This window comes from Meriones unguiculatus, chromosome 6 (genome assembly GCF_030254825.1).
Source record: "Meriones unguiculatus strain TT.TT164.6M chromosome 6, Bangor_MerUng_6.1, whole genome shotgun sequence".
Classification (NCBI taxonomy): Eukaryota; Metazoa; Chordata; class Mammalia; order Rodentia; family Muridae; genus Meriones; species Meriones unguiculatus.
This window is the reverse complement of record NC_083354.1, coordinates 113,752,703-113,773,254: the sequence shown is the minus strand read 5'-3', so window position 1 is coordinate 113,773,254 and position 20,552 is coordinate 113,752,703. Positions and strand designations below refer to the sequence as shown.

General features: G+C 45.1%; 1 protein-coding gene across 6 annotated transcripts in view; it reads left to right on the top strand.

Annotated features, from left to right (window-relative positions):
* Positions 1-20,048, top strand: part of Adhfe1 (alcohol dehydrogenase iron containing 1) — a 28,342-nt gene extending 8,294 nt beyond the window's left edge. For 5 of the 6 annotated variants that reach the window (XM_060385894.1, XM_060385895.1, XM_060385896.1 and 2 more), the window contains 8 exons: positions 1,138-1,215; positions 2,599-2,704; positions 4,589-4,741; positions 6,475-6,573; positions 9,675-9,753; positions 9,968-10,064; positions 12,441-12,598; positions 12,863-12,978. In XM_060385894.1, coding sequence (XP_060241877.1) covers positions 1,138-1,215; positions 2,599-2,704; positions 4,589-4,741; positions 6,475-6,573; positions 9,675-9,753; positions 9,968-10,064; positions 12,441-12,598; positions 12,863-12,976 — 884 coding nt within the window. In that variant the 3' untranslated portion in view covers positions 12,977-12,978. Of the gene's footprint in view, positions 1-1,137; positions 1,216-2,598; positions 2,705-4,588; positions 4,742-6,474; positions 6,574-9,674; positions 9,754-9,967; positions 10,065-12,440; positions 12,599-12,862; positions 12,979-19,552 lie in introns of those variants that run through there. The other variant, XM_021661389.2, reaches the window with a different exon arrangement.
* The last annotated feature ends 504 nt before the right edge of the window (positions 20,049-20,552 follow it).

Genomic DNA, 20,552 nt, shown 5'->3' with positions numbered 1-20,552 from the left:
CACACCTTTAGTCCCAGCAGCCAGAGAGGCAGAGGCAGGCAAATCGCTGTGAGCTTGAGGCCAGCCTGGTCTACAAAGTGAGTTGAGGACAGCCAAGGCTACACAGAGAAACCCTGTCTTGAAAAAACAAAACAAAATAATAAAACAAAACACTGACACAGACATCATACATGTGTGTTACAATAGAGGTCTTACATTCAACACAGGTTCATGTCAGTGCAGACACAGACAGCATAAGTATAAAACCTGTTTGCACAGATACAGACAGCATGTGTGTTAAATATGCATGCATGTTGACCATACATGTATGTTAACTTATCATATATGCAATATAAATTCACAAAATGCATTTGTACATGTACAGATAGCATGCATATTAAACACTCATGCATGTTAACCATACATGCATGTTAATGCAGCCATGTATATGATAAGGGCATTTTTTTCTTCACAATTTATTCATTATATATTGAAGGCCCCTCCTTTAACTCCCCCAGTGCTACCTCCCTCTCTCTTCCCCTCATCCCTTCCCCTAGTCCACTGAAAAGGGGAGTTCTTCACTATTGCCATCTAGCCAAAGCTTAAGACCAACAAACCTAAAAGATCTGATAAGGGCATTTTAACCCAACTATAGAAGCCAGGTAAGTGTTATACAGACCTCATGTTCATATAGACAGATCCTAAGCCGGGCACGGTGGCTCACGCCTCTAATCCCAGCACTCAGGGAGGCAGAGCTCTGCGAGTTCAAAGACAGCCTGGTCTACAAAGTGAATCCAGGACAGCCAAGGCTACACAGAGAAACCCTGTCTCAAAAAAAAAAAGACAGATGTTGTATACATTAAACTTGACTACCATAATGTATGTTAAGAAGAAAATATATGCTAGCACTGATACAGATTACATACATGTATGCTAACGTTGCCACAGACAAAACATGATGATGAGAACACTCATAAGTGTATTAATGTAAATTATGGGCATCACACGCATCAACATATATGTTACACAGATACACATGTTAGACAAGCAGCAAGACCAGTGACACTTCCTTTTCTAACTTTGCTCCTTGTTTCTGAGGTGGAATCTCTGCTAACCTCTGTTCAGATTCCTTCTAACATCAGAATTGTTTGGTTCCAGTTCCAACTACCTCCGGAACCGGCAGTGAGACCACCGGGGTTGCCATTTTTGACTATGAACATATGAAAGTAAAAACTGGTAAGAATTTTATTCAGCATTATTTTGAAATTCTCTCTCTAAGCTCTCTTACTCACTCCTTTATCTTTGGTGCTATTACTTAGAAATCAAGGAGTTAACTGGACTCAAACACACATTTTCTCTTCTCAAGGATGTGTGAAAATGGGCTGGGAAGTTTCTCGTTGAGAATTACCTGAAAAGGCTATCAAAAAGCCGTACATCTCTTTTCACACATATTTTTATTTATGTGTGTGTGTGTAAATGTGTTCCGTAGCTGTGCGAATGCCTTTGGAGGCCACGAGAAGGTGTCAGATCCCCTGGAGCTGGAGTTCCAAGCAGCAATGAGCCACTTGACCTGTGTGCTGGGGGCCCAGCTTAGGTTCTTTGAACAAGCAATAATTGCTTTTAACCACTGAACTATCTCCTAGCCCCCGAGGGCCATGAGTATTAATGGGCCATGTTCCTGTCCATGCCAGTGGTTGGATCAGTGATGATGGATGTGCCCTCTCTCTGACATTTTTTAAATTTTAAATTGATTTTATCAAAACATGATTTTTTTTTTTTTACAACAAAGTACATACTTTTCAAGAGTCCGATTGATGGGTTTTAACAAATACATGTGGCAAGTCAAGATTCTAGACATTCCCATCTCCACAAAATTGCCTCATGCTCCATCCTAGCCCATCCTTCCTGGACCATCCCCAGGCCACTTCTGTTCTGTGTTCTGTCTTCTTAGTCATTTTGGGCCTACCTTTTCTTTGACTCTTGGCTGTGGTAGGAATAAGTTTGACTCCATATCCTGCTTCCAGCATCTGTAGCAAAATAAGTTGACCTCGAACTGTACACCCAGAGTAATCTCATTATTTTAAATTATATGATCCCGTGGTATGGATGACAACAGCAACATTTAAATTTATTTAGCCTTATGGTGTTTAAACGGCTTATATGCGCATTATCTCGTTTTATCCTTGTAGCTCCTGAGAAGGATATTGTGTGTGTGTGTGTGTGTGTGTGTGTGTGTGTAGGGTCTAATCAGAACTCCGAGTGATTAAGTGACCTGTCCAGTGTCACACAGCACAATGTAGAACCATGGCCAGTGGTATGCGAGGGAACATTTTGGGACTGATTAGGAACCAAGCCGTAGTTTGCAGTTCTTGTCAGTTTCTGTGTGGTAAACACTGCAGCTGGGCCAGCAGGCGGCTGATAGAGCTACATGAACTGGCTCCTGGGATCCGGGGAAGCCAGCCCCGCACACCACTGAAAGCGCCGGCTCTGGTGCTTCTTGCATCACTCCGTGAAAATGAGTCTTTCCTCACACTTCTGTTTTTAAACGTATTGCCCTGAGGTCATTAAGTCCTTGATGGTGCCCACACCTCGAACGTATTAAAATGTCTCCGGTTCTAGGCATTGCTTCCCGAGCCATCAAGCCCACCCTGGGCCTGGTTGATCCCCTGCACACGCTCCACATGCCTTGCCGGGTGGTTGCCAACAGCGGCTTCGACGTCCTTTGGTGAGTGCCGGTGCCTGCTGGAGGGGCTTTTCAAGACCGGTCTGTGGACCGTGCTTTGCCGCGAGATCGCCTGTATGTAGTCCGGATCACCCTTCCCTGATTAACACTGTCGAGCACACGCACGCTGGCTGTCCCCTCGCTAGGTGAAAAATGCCAAAGCGGGGAATCCTGCCTCTATGGCCGCACAACCTCGGGAAGGCTTAAGGCTGCCCCCGGGGGTTGGGGAGAGGTGATTAAAGGAATAGCGTTTCCAGGGTGTAGACCATCGTGGGTGCTCTCGGCAGCACCTTTATGGCCTTCCCTAATTCCATCCCATAGTCTCTCCATCCCTCTGACAAGCTTCCAGACCGCAGCACGACCAGCGCACTGCAAGAGCATGCGCACACACAACCCCTCGCGTGTCCAAGTGTTTGAACACGCGGTGCCTGGCTGGCGGTGCCGCTTCGGGATGCCATGCAACCTTGAGGAGGTGGAGCCTGACAGGTGGCGCTACGCCACCAGGGGCAGACGTTTGGAGGTTACAGCCTGGCTCTGCTTCCTGATCTGACTGACACACTAGAAGCTCTGCCCATCCCCCATCCCCCCATCCCCCCATCCCCGCACTGTGAGGCTGGGGAGGAAACGCCATTACTTCTCCCCGGACCATGTGACTGTCACACCATGAGGTTCACATGAGTGAGAAGTGACTGTTAATCTAGCTCGTCAGTCCGCCTCTGTGTTCCTCACTGTGTTCTATCGCCTAGAAAGCTGTCTATCTCCGCCCCATTCAACGTTATCAGAAAGGTGATGAGATATCTCCCAATTGCTCAGAAATAGGGGAAACGGAGTTGCTCTTCCTAGTCAGAAAGAACATAACAAGTCTACGATGACCCAAGCAATAACCTCTAAGGGGATGGCTCGGGCCTAGACCGAACCGTCTAAAGAGGAAGTGGGCTCGCCGGGAGAATCAGTGCTTGCTTTTGTTAGCCAGCTTCCCATCACTGTGAGAAAATACCTGAAACAACCTTAAAAAGAGGAAAGGTTGGGGGTAGAGAGATGGCCCAGCAGTTAAGGGCACCAGCTGATTTTCCAGAGGACGCAGGTTCAATTCCCAAAACACACATTGCAGGTCACAACTGTCTAAAACGTCAGTTCCCAAGGATCTGACACCCTCACACAGACACAACAACAATCCATAGGGGGAAAAAAGTAAATAAGTCGTTAAAAAAAAAAAATTAAGGAGAAAAGGTTTATTTTGGCTTGTGGTTTAGATATGTCTGTGGTCACTTGGTTTTATTGCTTTGAGTCTGTGGTGGGAACACTTGGCATCCACAAAGCAAAGAGAGAAGAAAGGAGTCTCCCATTATCCCTCTCAGGGCATCCCCAGTGGCCTAACTTCCACCTCCCCGCCTCGCCTACTGAACGTTCTACCGCTTCTGGAAAGGGGCCATCGGCTGGGGACCTCTCTTTTCTTTAACTCATGGGCTTTGTGGGATATTTTAGATCCAGCCACAAGTACTGCTCTGTCACCCGCTGTGAACAGCTGATTCTCGCACTTCTCCTCCGCCCCTATGGAGAAGTACAAAGCCATCCAGCAACTGCATTTCTCCTTACCTTCTAATGTTTTGTCCAAAAGGTGGCTTTTCTGCCTCTCGCATGAAGAAGAAAGCAGATTCTCCATCTAGCAGTGAGAACTATGGTCCGTGTCCTGCTGAGGCCATTGCCTGGCTGCGCCTGCTCTGAAATATTGAAACAGCCAACCTTAAGTTTAAGGCACATTAAAAATAGACTGCAATTTTTTTTTTTAATTCAGGTCAAGAATCTAAACTGTAGTTGTAAGAACAAGCTTTGCAAGGGATGGAGAGGGGCAAGGCTCATTCTGTGTGTTTAAACCTTTCTCTTCAGCCACGCTCTGGAGTCGTACACGGCCATTCCCTATAGCATGCGAAGCCCCTGCCCTTCCAATCCCATCCAACGGCCGGCATACCAGGGCAGCAACCCAATCAGCGACATCTGGGCAGTCCATGCCCTGCGGATCGTTGCCAAGTACCTGAAGAGGTATGTCACCGTGAGGAGAAAGGGATGGGACAGGAACTCACAAGCTGCTCTCAGGTGAAAACTGACATGCCTGGGGCCGAAAGGTCTGCCGACCTGTGACTTCTAGAGGGATCCCAGACAGGAAGAGAAAACTGGATCCCTCAGTCCAAAAAAGGCAACAGAAGCTCCTAATAATACAGACAGGATACAGATAAAAGAAAAAGAGGTTTGCTCACCAAAGAAAGCCCCCAAGTTAGCTAGACACGGCGGCACACCTCCGTAAATCCAGAACTTGGGGGTCTGATACAGGAGGATTGCCATGAGTTTGAAGCCAGCCTGTGCTGAAACCAGCCGGGGCTACAAAGCAAGACTTTTTTTTTTTTTTTAAAGAACAACGGTTCCAGTAGTGAAGTGGGCATGTGGGAGATGCCTATGAGAGTGGGCAGGGATGAGAACCACACAGACAGGTGTTGGCTGTGTCCTCTGCACACAGAAGCCACCCATTAAGAAAACCCACGTGAATTAAAGTCAAGGGGGAAAACATGCAGATACTCGGGAGACAGAAAAGGTAAAAGGGTCCCTGGAAGGTTTTGAAAGGTCTAAGAACACAAATACTAACTGGATGTGGTGTCACACCCCTGGAGTCCCCACCCCTGGGGAGGCAGAGGTAGGGCATAGGAATTTGAAACCAGCCTGGGCCATATAGCAAGAGCTCATATCTAAACACAAAAATTTAAATTAAATATTTTATTTGTTTGTGTTTTTTCAAGACAGGGTTTCTCTGTATTCTCCTGGCTGTCCTGAAACTTACTTTGTAGTCCAGGCTGGCCTCAAACTCACAGAGATCCACCGGCCTCTGCCTCCCAAGTTCTAGGATTAAAGGTGTGTACCACTGTCACCCAGCATAAATAAATTTCTTTTTCTTTTTCTTTTCTTTTTTTTTTTTTTTTTTGAGAAAGGGTCTTGTTTACTTATTCATTCATTCATTCATTATTATTTTATGTGCACTGTTGTTTTACCTCCATGTATATCTGTGTGAGGGTACCAAATCCCCTGAAACTGGAGTTACAGACAGTTGTGAGCTACCATGTGGGTGCCGATAATTGAACCCGGGTCCTCTGAAAGAGCAGCCAGTGTTCTTAACCACTCAGCCATCTCTCCAGCTAAATATTTTAAAAGTTGAATAATCTTTAAATGTTTTAAAGAATACAAATATGTAAGTGATCGTATTTACAGCTATTATTTATGAGAGAACAAATGGGAACAGACTCCTAAGACAGCAAAAACATACAGTTCAATTTGGATTAGTGTCACAAAGAGAAAGCTGGCTAGGCTGGCTGACTTGCCGTGCAGGTAGCCCGGGGTTACGGGGCTCTGTGTGCCTTTCTGAGAATGTGTTCTCTCTCAGTCTATTCATAACCATCAGAGTCACTGACAAATGAAGACGAGCAAGTCCCAGGTCACCTCCCTTGAGCATCACCCAGAAAGCAAGGTCAGGGCTTGGTTTCCCTGGCACCTTCCTATCAGTTGAGCAGCTGACAGAGTGTTTATTATGCCCTTGGTGAAACCGTTGATGAGAAAAATATGCTTGCCTTCAGTTTCCATTGAGAAGACAAGGAGTTGTTTGAGTAACCTGCCTAATTTTTCTTCCTACTGAATGACAGCCCCCCCTTCTCACCTTTCCCTCAGGCAGATCTTTATTCAGAAGGAAATGGCAATGTTGGTGTGCTGCTATGTATTTATATAATTCACAGGGCTGTCAAAAATCCCGATGATCTGGAAGCGAGGTCTAGTATGCACTTGGCAAGTGCTTTTGCTGGCATTGGCTTTGGAAATGCTGGTGTTCATTTGTGGTAAGTGAGCATGCAATTTATTTTCTTAACTCGAGCTACTGCCTCTACATTTTTATGCATATAATTCAGGACAAGTGGAAAATTTTAAATATGCTATACGAAGAAGAAAGGTAAGGTTCCCCAAATATTTTCTTAATTCAAATTCAGTTTATTAGGTCATAGATTCTTATAATAGCTTCTAAAATACAATTTATATACTATACAGTCTGCTCATTTAAAACACATATGATTAAATGTGTTTTTTTTAACTCTATGTACAAAGTTCTGCAGCCATTAGTTTTAGAACATTTTAAAATGTTCTAAATGTTGAAAGAAAGAAAGGAAGGTAGAGATAGATAGATAGACAGATAGATAGATAGATAGATAATAGAAAAGAAAGAAAACCCCTCATCTCTACTACTGTTCACCAATGCCTATACCACCCTAATGCTTAGAGACCACTGGACAACTTTCCATCTCTTTGGAATTCTCCACTTCGGGTGTGTCATAGATGTGAAAGCACATGGACCTCTGTCCTCACCATGTTTTACTTAGATACTGTTAGGACCTCAGTATTCACTCATGCATGAGCACTTCGCTTCTTTTCACTGCCAAATAATATCCCAGTGTGTGGAGATACCATATTTTATTTGACCTGTTACCAGGGAGTGGACACTTGTTGCTATAAATAACATTCCATACAAGTTATTGTGTGCACTTTTTTATTTCTTTTACTTCATACAAATGAATGGAATTTTTGGATCTATGGTAACTTTGTATTAGGTTTTTTTTTTTTTAAAGAAACTATCACTCTTCTATGGTGTTTATACCATTTTTAATTCACACCAGCATTAGATGAGGGTTCCCATTTCTCTGCATCTCACTATATATTGTCATTTGTAAAATCTCAAACGCAGGATCTTTCCTTGATCTCTCATATACGAAAGAGAAAGGAAGCAGTCAGAATCTCTGTTAGTAGTCCCAAGTTAATTTTTGGCTGAAACTTTATTGATATAGTGCCTTAAAGTAGAAAAACAGAGAATGTTGAGAATTAAGAGTCAGGCTTTGCTAGGGTACAAGGCCATGGTGAGTATCAAGCTCGGTGTCATAGGAGCATGAATTTATTACACCAAAAGCTATGAAACAAAGTGGTCTAGAGTCCAAAAGTGTTTATCCCCCTTGGCCCAATATTTCACTTTCATGTATCTAGCCTAAATAAATTCATGGTATGTGCAATAGGTTTCCTCATAAAGATATTCACTTGAGTGTAATTTATAACTGAAAATGTTAGATGCATGTTTGATTTCCAACGGGTAATGCTCAACCCATGAACAGTACTTAAGTGTTTGCAAAGGGTATTATATAACACCAGGCACAATGATTCACACTTGTAATCCCAGCACTTATGAAGTGGAGGCAGGACGGATCAGGAGTTTAGGGTCACCCTCAACTACATAGACAGGTTGAGATCAGCCTGGCCTGCATGAAAACAAGAAGAATGTTAGGCTGCAAAAGCTATGCAGGGAGAGATGACTCAGCTGTTTGGAGATCCACAGCTGCTCTTCCAAATGACCCAGGATCAAGTCTCAGCACCAATGGTCGGCTGCCCTCTGTAACTCCATTCCAAGTGATCAGATGCCCTCTTCTGGCCTCCATGGGCACTGCAGGCATGAAGTACACAGACGTACATGCAGACAAAACATACGAACACGTAAAATAAAAAAAGGAAGAAAACAATCTATAAATTATATGTTCAGTATGATCATAAATTAAATATATGCATAAAATGTCTAGAATGATAGAGAATGTGAATCGTTTTTATTTTGTATAAAGAACTTATATAACTATTAAAAAACAATTGAAATTTTTCAATTGAAATTTTAAGTATTGATATAAAGTTGCCTTTGAAAGCTACATGAACCCTAATACTTTTTGCAAACATACTAAGCTATAATTTTCTGCTTCCAAGACAGGTAGTGCATTCTAAAGTATCCAATAACTCAGAGAAGCAGTAGCTTTTCATTTATCTCATGCAAGATATCTGAGAACTTTTGGATAAATATTCATTTAATTTATCAAAAATACTTTTTCATGAAATCTTTTGCTGGCTAAGCATGCAATCCTCCAATAGACCATATTAAAAGAATGAGACCATTTTGCTCATATTAAGCATTTCATTTGTACAGTATTAATTGTGAATATTATATGTTAACTTGTTATAATATTTATATTCTGAACCATCTGTTAAACTACAATGTTTTCCTATTTGTTTACTAAAAGTTCAAAAGGATACAAAGTTTCTGTTTTCTGGTAAAAGCAAACCCCACTGTGGGCTGGAGAATGGTTCAATGGGCAGAATGTTTCTCTGTGAGCATGAGGACCTGGGTTTGGATTCCAGCAGGTACTTAAAAATCTGAAGCTGAGAATGGCCACACTAACTAACTCCAGCAGAGTCTCTGAGACTTGATGCTGCTAGCCCAGCAGCAAAAAGCCTGTCTCAAGGGAATAAGAAAGTAAGAGATGAAAGAAAGAAAGAAAGAAAGAAAGAAAGAAAGAAAGAAAGAAAGAAAGAAAGAAAGAAAGAAAGAAAGAAAGAAAGAAAGAAGGAAGGAAGGAAGGAAGGAAGGAAGGAAGGAAGGAAGGAAGGAAGGAAGGGAATAATAGAGCAGAACACCCAATGCCCCCCCCCCCGCCCGCCCTGTGCTTGTACACCGGTTTGAAAAGGTAAAAAGCAGGCAGATAAAAGTCAATTAAACAGAATTGATTAACCTAGCTTCTCAGGCTAGACTAGTCCTTCATAATTCAGCACCATTAACATGAAACATTTGAAACGCTCTGTCAGTTATTTGCAGAGGGGCTCACTAGTATGTCCTGCTTGCCTATTATCCAATGCGAACGACTCTTTGATCATTGCAGTCTGATCTTTTCAGGGGTTTTGTTAATGAATACAGTAAACTCGGAGAACATCACCGTACATCCCTACATCCAGGAAACAGACCAGGTAGACCTCTGTGAGGCGACACTGCAGTCCAGAGACGTGAGGCACACTCCTTTAACAACGTCCGTGTTTACTGAATTCCGGCATCTGTGTGTCCACAAAGATTTTTTTTTTTCTTTTCCAGCCACGGCATGTCTTACCCAATTTCAGGTTTAGTGAAGACATACAAAGCCAAGGAGTACAATGTGGATCACCCTTTGGTGGTAAAATACTTAATAATAAGTTACTCAGCTAAATCTTGAAATTGTCACAATCTCTGTAAGTATGTTTGTCAGTGGGGGCGGGGCGGGGCCGGGGACGAACTGGCAAGAACCCTGCCCCTGAGCGGCACCCCAGGCCATACTGCGAGTTCTTGACTTCTCAGAGCGCCCTCTAGAGGACTGAGGAAGAACAGCTGTTCTGTCCCTCTCTCCCCAGCCCCATGGCCTCTCCGTGGTGCTCACATCTCCAGCTGTGTTCACCTTCACAGCCCAGATGTTTCCAGAGCGGCACCTGGAGACGGCAGAAATATTAGGTATGAACCACTACTCACAAATCTGTGGCCCTCCGAGGGATAGAATGTCACTTTGGAGTAGCTCCGTGATAAAACGTCAGCGGCCTGCCTGAAAGCCTGGGCAGCCCTCAGGCTTGCTTCTAAAGATCTGTAATGAAATGAAACCTGATACCGATTCTGTTAAGTGTATCCTGATGCGATTTGCTCTGCTCCTACCTCTAAAGAAAGTATCGCTGGGCACACAATGTCCTCACTGAGTTTTGCTGTGCAAGAGTGTCTGATAAAATGAATCGGGACAGCAGCATTGACCTCCCAATCACAAAGCTAAACAAGAGACAGAAGCAATTCTAAATGAGCAACCTGTTTGCCGTCCTGTGATCTCACTAATACGATGCCTACTCTGCCTTTTGACTCTTACAGAAAATAAAATTATATTCTGCATACTAGCCATAGCCATAGTGTGAGGTAAAAAAAAAAAAAAACAAAAAACAAAAAACAAACAAACAAAAAAAACACCTTAGTGTTTTTCTGAAACAAGAACTCTTTTTTAGGTGAGTTGGAGAACTCGACTGACTTGTAAAATATCTTATTCCCCTGCTTGCATTTGGGGTGGGAAGAGAAAGGCTGTAAATGAAAACTCCGTTCTTCGTTATGCTCTCATAGCTTCAGCCGTTGGAAAGATTATCCCCAAGGAGGCAGGAGCGACCGCAGACATCCTCCCACAGGGCTATTGCCCTGGCCCTCCCTCACACACCAGCCCTTTGTGTGTCTCGAAGCTCCAGGTGCTGTGCTGGGAATGTTAATGTCAGAGGCACCAGACTTCAAGCCAAACCAGGCTTCCATTTGCAGTGTGTACTGTGTGAACCCATTGGCAGAGAGACCAGGGGCCTTATTCTCTCTCTTGTTAGGGAGGGGAATGGATGGCCATGCTGGGAAAGAGCTCTGGACTTCGTAAATAAGCAAATGGTAAAAATTAGAGGGGAGGGGCCCCAAACTGTAGGCTAGATCCACTGTAAATAGGGAAATCCTGCGGAATTTACAGGGCATGGTCCAGGCAGCACAGATGTTAAAAGAAGGCTGATCCTGGGAGACAGACCCCACAGTTTTCCTAATTGCTTAGGAATTTCGCTATTATCCCATCTTGCCAGATAACTATATTAATTCTCTATGAAACCTTCATGTTTTTCTTAGCTGTAGCAGTTCACTTTTTCATATCATCTCTCTCTCTCTCTTTTTCTAAAACTGCTCCATAGGAAAACCTAGAGATTTGTACAGTGTGTTCAGTGGCAGCCATCCCAGGATCATAAACCTGAAACCCCATATCCTGGGTCACGCCTCCCGCCTAATCCGCTCTTAGCTGCTGGCTATTGCAGACAGATCTTGCCAGGCCCGGTTTATCTCTCGTCCTGTTGCTCTCCTTGCTCTCCATCTGGCCTGTATCTGGCCTGTTTACCTGTGCCTGGAACCAAAGCTGCTCTGACCCTCAGAGAAGGAGGAGGCTTAGATCTGACTTACAGTGTGCCACACAGAGGAGGGGCCTCCTCTCCCCTGCAGGCATTTTGTTTATATATCGTCCAATGCTGCCTTCATTCGCAGAACGCTAGCCCTGCCCTGTAGGCAGCACAGGTGTTCCACTTAGATGGGCCTCTGGGCAGGTGCTAAGTGAGGGTTGGGAAACCTGCTCCCTTCCCTCGGGAATTTGCACACCACCCTGCCTAAGAGCAGAGCCTCGTGCCCCTTCCAGACTGGCATCTCTGTTATTGTTTGTGCTATGAATCATTAAACTTCTGTCCTTACAAATCTCCACGCCTTTTTTTTTCCCCTAAGGTTTAAAGAGGAAACCTTTCCTTCCCTGATCACATGTAACAGAGTTTTGTCATCTTATTTTCTTCCTTTTGGGTGGTCACTGTATGGTATTTGTAGTTGTATAGCCTTGCCTTAAGCTGTTTGCCAAAGCCTGGTGTTTTTCTATGTTGCTGTTAGAAAAGACATTGAACATGTACACCTGTAGATGTCAGTAAATGCCCAGCCCTGAAAGGAGTATAAACTCTGCCTCCTACAAGTGTGCTACCCCCACATTCTAGCACCTGCTCTGTTCAGCGCCTCCTTTCTTGGCTCCCTCACACTACTCCCCCACCACACAAAAGGTAGACAGGGAGGAACAAGTATCCCCAGCCAGCTTGTCTTAGAGAGCTGTTGGCTCCCCAGCCTGACCTTGCCAGTGTGTCATCTGTGGGCACGACCACTGACCTGCAGAGACGTCTCAGGAAATCCTAGCAGTGCCTTGGACCTCAGTGTTTGGAGGTGGCATTGTGTACAAAATATCAGTGATGTCGTGACTGAGTTACACCGGGAAGCTGCTTCCCTCTCTCCCCATGGTCTGACCTTTTCTTCCAGGAGCTGATATCCGAACTGCCAGGACCCAAGATGCGGGGCCTGTGTTGGCAGATACCCTCCGAAAATTCCTGTTTGACCTGAATGTTGATGACGGTCTCGCTGCCCTTGGCTACTCCAAGGACGACATCCCTTCACTGGTGAAAGGAACACTGCCCCAGGTAAGATTTCACACCACGGCCTTCATGCTGCCAAGCACAAGAGCCAGCGGGGACCACAATCAGGCCTGCCCGTGGCCTTGCAGCACCCCTCCCAGCTGCTAGAGAACCCACAGAACAGAAGCGGCCTGGCCCCTGTACCCTTATGTTTGTCCATGAAATTGTGGCAGAACTGAAAGAATCCTTTACGAAAAGTCGAGATGCAGACTGCCAAAACTGGCTTGAGCTAAGGAAGCCCTTCCCTTTCCCTCCTATCTGCTGTTTCAGAAGTTCCCTGTGAGATGGTACAAAACCATTCCAAAAGGACCGCTGATGTTATTTCCCGCTGCAAAACATCACAGGTTCCTACTGTTGTGTAGAATACAGCATATTTTAAGCTGAAACTATTTCGAGTTCGCATTTGAATCTTTTGGGGACGTGGTATATTTCACACACACCTGTGCCTCTGTGCCTCATTTGTTTAAATTTTGCTAAAGAATGCGAATTAAATTACCCCCATTTATAAAGTAGAATTATTAGGGATAAACACTCCCTCTCACAAGAACCACATGAAGATGTGATCTGTCTGGACCTCCCCGGAGCTAGTACACCAGACTGAAATGGACCAAGGACCTGATTCTTTTCAATGAACTCTAAAGTAGAGGGCTCAGATCCTCGAGTCAGTGGACCACACCATGCTTGTCACGCCCAGTGTATTCCCCAAGCCCTCCTAGTCGCTAGGAAAAGCTAGGAAAAGCGGGCTCACCATGGGGCTCTTTTGTCCAACATTAACCATTCACAGATCCCAGCCCCCAAACCTCCACCCCCGGCACTCAGACAGCAGAGAGCTAGAGTATCCACTCAAGAACCGCCCTGCTTACCGCAAACAGCGGTACCTTTTCCTTACCCCATTGAAGCAGCGGCTCAAACTAGTACCTTCTTCCCCACCCCATCACTGTTCAGACTGTGGGTGACCTGGCCATTCACAGACGTTGGTACGGTTTGAGCTCACAGGTCCGTGAGTTCACACAAGCAATGTAGGGAACAGCAGGGAACAAAGCAATTTGAGGGAACACATGGTAGGGAACCTCAGAAAACTGGGAGACAATGACCCACGTCATAATTTAGCGCAAATGTAGGTTCCTGTGTGGGTAGTTCAAAGGTGTCCAACTTTTAAGAAATCATCAACAGGGTGCTTAGTCTTGGCTTCTCAGTATACAAGCGAAGTATGGCCCATGGGCCACTGCTTTCCCCGACTCAGATCCAAGCCCGGTGGATCCGATTGCATCTCACAGGGTAAATGAGTGAGGAACACAGTGTCTTGGGACGCAGCCGTGGTGCTAAGGCAACCGGCAAATCCACAGTTCTAGCCTGCTGGGCCGAAGCGTAAGCGTTTATAAAGCCATTGTAGTGGTCTTATCCAAGGCTAGCACTGAGGAGAGCAGGGGCCTGCTCTGCTCCCCCTCCTCTGCGGCACCCCACACGGGCTGGTAGGCATGTCCAGTGAGTCACACCTGCAGCTCCCCCTGCCGAGCCCTCTGTCCGGGTGAGTGAGTGGCTGGGTGGCAATTGCAGATTTTGCCTAAGACTGAGTCAAACAAGGACAGCCATGAAAGCCCGTGCTCCGACCCCACAGACCCGGCGACCACCGTGATTTCAATGTGGCTGCTGGCTTCCCAGCATTATCTCAGGGATAACTTTGCCCCGGGGCCACGTTCAAGAAGATGAAGATGTGTTTAGGCCAGCAGGGACGATTCAGCAGGTAAAGGAGCTTGCTGCTAAAATGGAATGACCTGGGTTCGAGTCCTGAGACCCGAGAGGCAGAGAAAACTGACTCCCACGCGTTGTCCTCCGACCACCACACGTGTGCCGTGGGGCACACATCTACACACAATCAACAATAACTGAACTGTTGTAGCACGTTTTTGGATTAATGATGGGGGACATAAATAACCATATTGTTTTGGGAGTATTCCGAAAGGCTTTGGGAGCTTTGGGCTTGAAAAGGCCACTGAGTCCTGAAGGCTCACTAAACTTTTATGGGAGCAAAAAAAAGGACTGTTAAAGAGAGGTACCAATGATGGAGGCCTGGCTTGTGGAGGTTCACAGGAAAGACCGAGAGTCCGTCAGAGACAATTAGGCTATTTGGTTGATATTTTGAATTCAGAATCCGTGGTTTCTGGCCAGCTGTGACTGAATAATCAGCTTTGATTACCAATAGGCCAACACCACTGAAGTGAACCTTTGACTTACTGAGATAACGGATTCTGGTGAGCCGGGGCTGAAAACTCAGGTGTCATTAATCACAGACCAACGTCACTGAGAAATCTCCTGGGGAGTATTTCCTGAGGGCCAGCACACAGAAGCTGTGGTCCAGAGGGGGCCAAAGCTACAGCTCAGGCTGGTAGCCAGACTTGATGATGTGTAAGAGTCTCCCACGAGGTGCTGCTGTTGGCAACATGAAAGCAGGCCAGTAAACAGTGCGCTCCATAGTCACTGCTTCAGATCCGCCTCCAGGCTCCTGCCCTGAGCTCCTGCCCTGACTTCCCAGATCGAAGTGTCAGACTTCGATCTGTGGAGCTGTTTCAGTGAAATAAGCCTTCTCCCCCAAGGTGGTTTTGGTCAGTGTTTTTAATCACAGCAATGGAGATCCCTCGCTATAACAGAAATAACCAGCAGATGAGGAACTGCAGTCACCTCTTAGGGGAATGCCATGGCAACCCCAGAACTTTACCCACACAGGGGGCCCGATCTTTACTCATTAGTATCTACCAGATTTAATGTAGTAGGATATACTGGTCCCTGCAAAGAGCCTTGCCAGAAAGTTTGTCTTATACAGTTCGTGTTTGATAAAGGCTCTTTTGTGTTCAGCAGCCAGGGGCCGGTTTTCTCTAGAAGGAATGAGCAGGCTGGTCCTTTAACCAAACACCACAGCCTGCGCTAGTGGCAACAAATGGCAGCCCCGCACACAGAGGCGGCCAACTGCATGGCCCAGCTGCAGAGGGAGTGGGCAAGAACAAATCCATCTTCAGAGCTCGATGCCCGAAACCTCTGGAAAGAAACATTTACATTTCAAATCAAAACATTTCATTACTGGGGAGAGCTGTCTGCCCGAGGGAGCGTTCCCACGCTTGGTAGACGGACCAGCTGAAATGCTGTTATTTTACGAACGTGCTAAAAGTAGAAGTATTTATTTCAGTGCCCGTGTTAGTCAGTTGTTCTTTGGTCTTCCTGTCTGTAAATAATAGCCCGTTGCTCAACACGTCTTCATTCTGAAATCGTTTGGCTTTTATATGGCATCAGATCAGACACTTTGTCTCTGTCTATATTTGCACGGTCACTGGGGTTGGAAATGTGAAAGAGAAAATTAGCAAGGCCTTGGGCTCAGCTGCTCCTGAAAGTCCAGAACTGCCTCTCCAAAGATGAGCAGATCATGGTGGTAGACTCTGAGCTCATCAAAGGACTCTTCTTTGTTATAACAAAATGTGCACCATCAGCACCATAATCATTGGCCATAACACACACTGAAATTCAACCTTTATCTTGCCACAAACTAGATAGATAGATAGATAGACAATATAGATAATAAATAGATATAGATTGATTGATTATAAATAAATAGATGATTGATTTCAAATAGATTGATGATAAGCAGATAAGGTATGTAGGTGGGTAGGATAGGCAATAGAAACAGATTAATGACAAATTGCTACATAACTATTAACAAGATCTGCGAGAATATAAAAATTTTGCTTTTGTCTCGTTCATATTCCTCCCACTTCCTCCAAGATGCCATTCATCCTTCTCATTTTTATTTTTTAACTGTAGTAAAGTAACATTAGTTCATCATTTTAGTAACTTTCATGCATATAGTTCAATGCTATTTAACACATCCACAGTGCTACACAGTAACCATTATCCACTGTAGAACTTTTCCTAGCACTCCAAATAGCTCTCCGTACACCAAACAACAATTATCCTATTGCCTTTCTCACAGCCTGTAGTAAGGTCAGATCCTTTTCCTGTCTCTCAAAGTGCCTAAACCAGGCACCTCACATATGTGGAATCACGCACTGTCAATCCTTCTGTGGGTGCTTTATTTTACCTTAATGTGTTGGCCAGTGCTGTAGCATGTGTCAGATTCTGTTCCTGTTTACGGCTGAGTAATATTTCCTTGTGTGGCTATATACCACATTTTGTTTAGCCATTTCACACGTGTGTTAAGACACTTAGGTTGTTTCTGCCTCTGGCCGATTTGAGCTCTAGTGCACGAGTATATGCTTGCATCTCTGCTTTCAGTTTTTTCGGAGTGTCTGTGACTAGAACAGTTCGTTCCTATGGCAATCTTAATGTTTGTTTTGTTTTGTATGAGACAGGATGTCACTATGTAGGCCAGGCTTGCCTTGGTGATCCCCACTTTCGCTTGCCAAGGGCTGGGATTTCCAGAATGTGCCTCCAACCTTAGTCCAGTTTTTAACTTCCTGGTGAACTGGTAAACTTTTCCACCGTGCCTGCACCACTTACATTCCTATTAACACCAAGGGTTCCACGTCTCATCTTCAGAACTTGTTAGTTTCTTTCTTTCTTTTTTTTTGAGATAGGGTTTATCTGTGTAGCCTTGGACTACTTTTGTGTAATCTGTCCTGGACTTGCTTTGTAGACCAGGCTTGCCTCAAACTCACAGAGATCGGCCTGCCTCTGCCTCCCTGAGTGCTGGGATTACAGACATGTGCCATCCTGTCCTGTTAGTTTCCATTATTTTTATAGTAGCCATCCAAGTGGTGTGGAGTGGATTGGATTTGCACCCCACTACAGGCTAAAAATACTGACCATCTTCGCCTATGCTTATTGGCCATTTACATATTTTTTCTTTGGAGACATATTTATTCAAATCTTTTACTGGTTTCTGAATTGATCCAAAATTGGTCATTTTGCTGTTGTGCTCTGAGAATAATTTTTATATTCTGGACATGAATATGCCGCATGTACTGTTTATGTGTTCCTTCAGGGGTTTTAGGGCTCATGCCTGGAGCTTGCCTTTCTTCTCCCGAGGAGATACAAGCCATGAGCATCTGCCAGTGAGAAATAAGTTTCAGGTGATGATCACTGGTGGGACAGAGAGCCTGGGTAATGAGAGAGAGATCGAGAGAGAGAAATCCTGTGGGGACAGTGTGGAGGGAACTCTTGTGTGACACCCCCAACCCAGACATGGCAACTAGGAGAAGGACGAAGAGAAAGGCTACAATTTAAAGGGGATGGTGGATCTGGTATAGGGGCCGGAACCTGTAACCCCAGCACTTAAGAAGTGTGGGCGGAAGGATGGAGCAGTACAAGCCTGTGCTGGACACCGAGTTTGAAGCCGGTCAGGGAACATAGGACTCTGTCTCAAGCAAACCAAGGGAAGTGAGCCAGTGGGAGAGAGAAGGCTGAGAAACAGACAGACCAGGGAGGCATCAGACGCCATGGTTGTTGTTTGTCTGTTTTTGAGAATGAATCTCGTGTATCCCAAGATGGCCTTGAATTTCTTCTGACCCACCTGCCTCCAGGCTCCTGAGTGCTAAAATTAGCAGTGGGAGCCACCCACTTTGATTTTGCCGTACTGAAAATGGAATCCAGGGCTTCTTGCACGCTAGGCAAGTACTCCACCACCTGAGCTACAAGGCAGCTCCACGATTTTGCTATCGCAAAGGGAAGTTATCCAGAGCTCCTAAGCCCAGGTCTCTGCTTGGGCGTTAAAGGAGATCTGGCGACTGTCAAGAAAATAACCACTAGGGGGCGATAGCGGAGCAAAAATGGAGAGAGTCCATTGCAGGGCTGTTCAAGAGGACAGGGCAGGTGGTGGGTCTAACAGTCGCCGAGGGAACTTTCACGCAAAGAAACCCTAAAATTTTGTAGTTTGTTTTGTTTTGTTTGCTTATTTTGGTCTGAACTACTGAGTGTCATTTCCGAAATGAGGAAAATGGGAGGGCTGGGCAGCGTCTGCCGTCCGTCCTGCATGTGTGTGTGACCTGTCAGTTGCCAGTATCGCCTCTCCCCTCCCCCTTCTTCGTGTTGATGACAGATTTCCTGGGTGTGAAGCACTGTGGTGAGCACAACCAAAGCACTAAGCCGGCCCTCTGTCCTCCTGTGCCTGCCTGATAATAGGGTATACACCAAACGCCTGCTCAGCGCGAGAAAACGCCCACGGGATGCCATGTTTGTTCCTTTTCTCTGGGTGGCAGATTACCACGCTTTTTTAGTCCCATGCCCCGGAAGGTCCAAGGAGCCATTGAGAGAGCATTTATGCATAGGATGCTGACCTCACCAACTCCACCCAAAAAAAAACCACTGGAGAAATTAAGTAAACTTCTAAACTAGTTTGGAAAAATAAATAGAAAACACTGGTCAATGGATTCCTTGTTTGGCATAGCCTAAAGGGTCATGTCCTACAGAAAGACTTTCGGGATGTGTCTCAAGACCACGCCCTGAAGGAAGCGGCCTTGAGTCAGGGACAAGCAGCTACATTTTTCTTAGCAGCACCGCGCTGTCCTCACCCGGGATAGTGACAGCTGGCGGAGGCTGCTGACTGGCCCAGTTTGATCAGTGCATGGGCTCATTTGTTTCTCTACATTTGGGCAGAAGGCAAGGGCTGATGGCTTCCAAAGCCTCATGAGAAAGAAGTCATCCTTGATAAATCCGGGTTCAGAATTAGCCCAAACTGCTCAAGGAATATGGCTTAGGACCTGGGGGGTGGGGGGGAAGTTTCTTTGTTCGTCTGGTTTTTGAGCCCAGGCTGGCCTTGGATTCATGATTCCCCTGACCTGCCTCTCAAGTGCAGGATTATAGGAATGTACCAACACACCAAGCTATTTCTATAGGATATTTAAAGCATCCAGTCATTGTTTCTAATGACTAAGCTGATTTATATAACCACATAGCATTGGCAAACTGTCATTCCTAATACCAGGATAACTCCTCTTACCTTATCTACTGTTTCAGGAGAGGGTGACGAAGCTTGCCCCCCGTGCCCAGTCAGAAGAGGATCTGTCTGCCTTGTTTGAGGCATCAATGAAGCTGTACTAATGACCACATTGGTAAGAAGAATCGCTATTGGCCCCTGCAACAGAGAGCAGAAGCTGATCAAGCTCAACCGATGATGCCTTTTTATCGCCACACTTAATTCTCCTGTTGCTGATTCAAACGTGATATGATTTTATCCTTTGAGAGACTCCTTGGTGCTCACTAGGTAAAACCCACAGACCGCACCCCAGGGGTCAGTGTTCCTGCACCAAACCCACTCAACACTCGGCCTCTCAGTCCATGTGCCAAATGGGTGCAAACTGTCCATCAAACACAGAAATTTGTATAGCCTATATTCGGACACTGAATGTCTACAGATTTACCCTGAAGAAATACTACCATTAGTGTGTAAAAAATATGACAAGGATGTCTCTGACAGTACTGTTTGGGGTGATAAAAATTAAAACAATCTAAATATTCATTACTAAGTGAATACTTACAAATATTCATTTCTATATTCTGATATAGTAAATGGTACAATACTGCGGTATTATTAATAAAGGTGAAGTAAATCTCTTGGAAATACGTCTATTTCACAAAAGATGTGGCAGAAAAATTATACAATAGTATAGTCTGACTTAATAGATAATTTATAGATAATTTTCAATTATTTATAAATGTATCTATATAGAGAAAAGGTGCAGGTCAAAATATTAGAAGATAGTAGAGGAATGAAATTGGAGGTATAGAAAATTAAGTGTGCACTCAGTATTTTATGCTTTCGGCTTTGTTTCTTTTAAGGTGCTGAGGTTGGCACCCAGGGCCTTGTGCATGTCGGGCAGGAGATCTACCCCAGAATCTCGCTGCACAGCTGCAGTGTAAGGCCTTAAACTCTCCATAGAGCCGAAGCTGGTCCTGAATTCTGGGTCCTTCTGCCTCTATCTTCCCAGCGCTGTGATTAGGAATGTGCCACCACCCC